Source organism: Antrostomus carolinensis, unplaced genomic scaffold (genome assembly GCF_000700745.2).
Source record: "Antrostomus carolinensis isolate BGI_N321 unplaced genomic scaffold, ASM70074v2 scaffold11493, whole genome shotgun sequence".
NCBI lineage: Eukaryota > Metazoa > Chordata > Aves > Caprimulgiformes > Caprimulgidae > Antrostomus > Antrostomus carolinensis.
In genome coordinates, this window is record NW_010304552.1 from 82516 (window position 1) to 83621 (window position 1106).

Genomic DNA, 1106 nt, shown 5'->3' on the forward strand with positions numbered 1-1106 from the left:
AGCTTTGTGGTGCACGGAATGAAATGCAGTGATTAATATTTAAGAGAAAATAAGTTAAAGATTTTAACTACAAGGGCAAGTGTCTGTCCAGAGAGTCTTTTTATGTGGAGGTTAGAAGAGAGGGAGAGCTGCCCCTTTGCAGGGGCTTAACTTGTGGCTGTCAGACCAAGCTGAGCCACTGGCATGCAGGGCCACGCTGGCCTCCACCACCCAGCCCCTCGCTCTTACTCATGCCAAGACGATGTGCCCACCTCTGACAAAACCCCAGTGCCAGCACAGCCTTTTGGGATGGGACTGGTGAACACCCCACACGCACATTAGCAAGCAGAGGGATGTGCTCAGAGCAGCTCACGTTGTGTGCTCACCAAGGGCAGAGCTTTTCCAAAACCAATCTTACCACTCTAGACCAGGACTTGCTAAGCACCCCCAGCTCCTCCTGACCCTCCTCTCAGCAAGCCAGCACCATCCCTGCTCTAAGGTCGACCTCCTTTCGGCACAGCACCAGGATGGGCAGGACACCTTCTCCTCATTTTGCAACTGGGGAGACCAAGAGCTCAAGGCAGCAGCCACCATTGCCACCCTGAACCCAAATGTCCTTACGACAGCATCTCGGCAGGATGCTGCCTCTGGCCACCCGTGAGCAGAGTCTGTTATAACACATCAAACAAGGAGGGAAACACTTACATGGGTGCAGAATCTCTCTGGCGGGTCTCCACAAGTGCTTCCTGCTGGATCCACCCGTACTGTCACATAATCCTTCATCCGCATGGCCTTGGGTTGACAAGCATAGAACTCCCATGATGGGCCATCATCTGTGGTCACCCAGGACTTGCAAATGTCGTACTGTCCCATGGCCAAGGGGAGATAGCACAGGAGGAGAGCAACCAGGTAGAGCATGGCAGCTGTGGCCAAGCGCGGGATCCCTGGGTGTGGGCGGTGCCAAGAGTCCCGAGGAAGGCGGCTGCTGGGCTAGGGGTTGCTCTGGGGATCAGCATGGAAACTCCTCATCTAAAAATGATCCAGTCTAAGGAGATCCAGATGATAACAGGAATGATCCCGCCTTGCACATTGTCTTTGGATGTGGAAAGATTCTCTTGGCACAGAAG

The 1106-nt window shown here is 53.7% G+C and overlaps 1 protein-coding gene across 1 annotated transcript in view; it reads right to left on the reverse strand.

Moving 5' to 3' along the window:
* NTNG2 (netrin G2) overlaps positions 1–897 on the reverse strand; it is a 45749-nt gene extending 44852 nt beyond the window's left edge. The window contains exon 1 of the mRNA XM_010164503.2: positions 685–897. Within this exon, the coding sequence (XP_010162805.1) occupies positions 685–897 (213 nt within the window). The remainder of the gene's footprint in view (positions 1–684) is intronic.
* Between the last annotated feature and the right edge of the window lie 209 nt (positions 898–1106).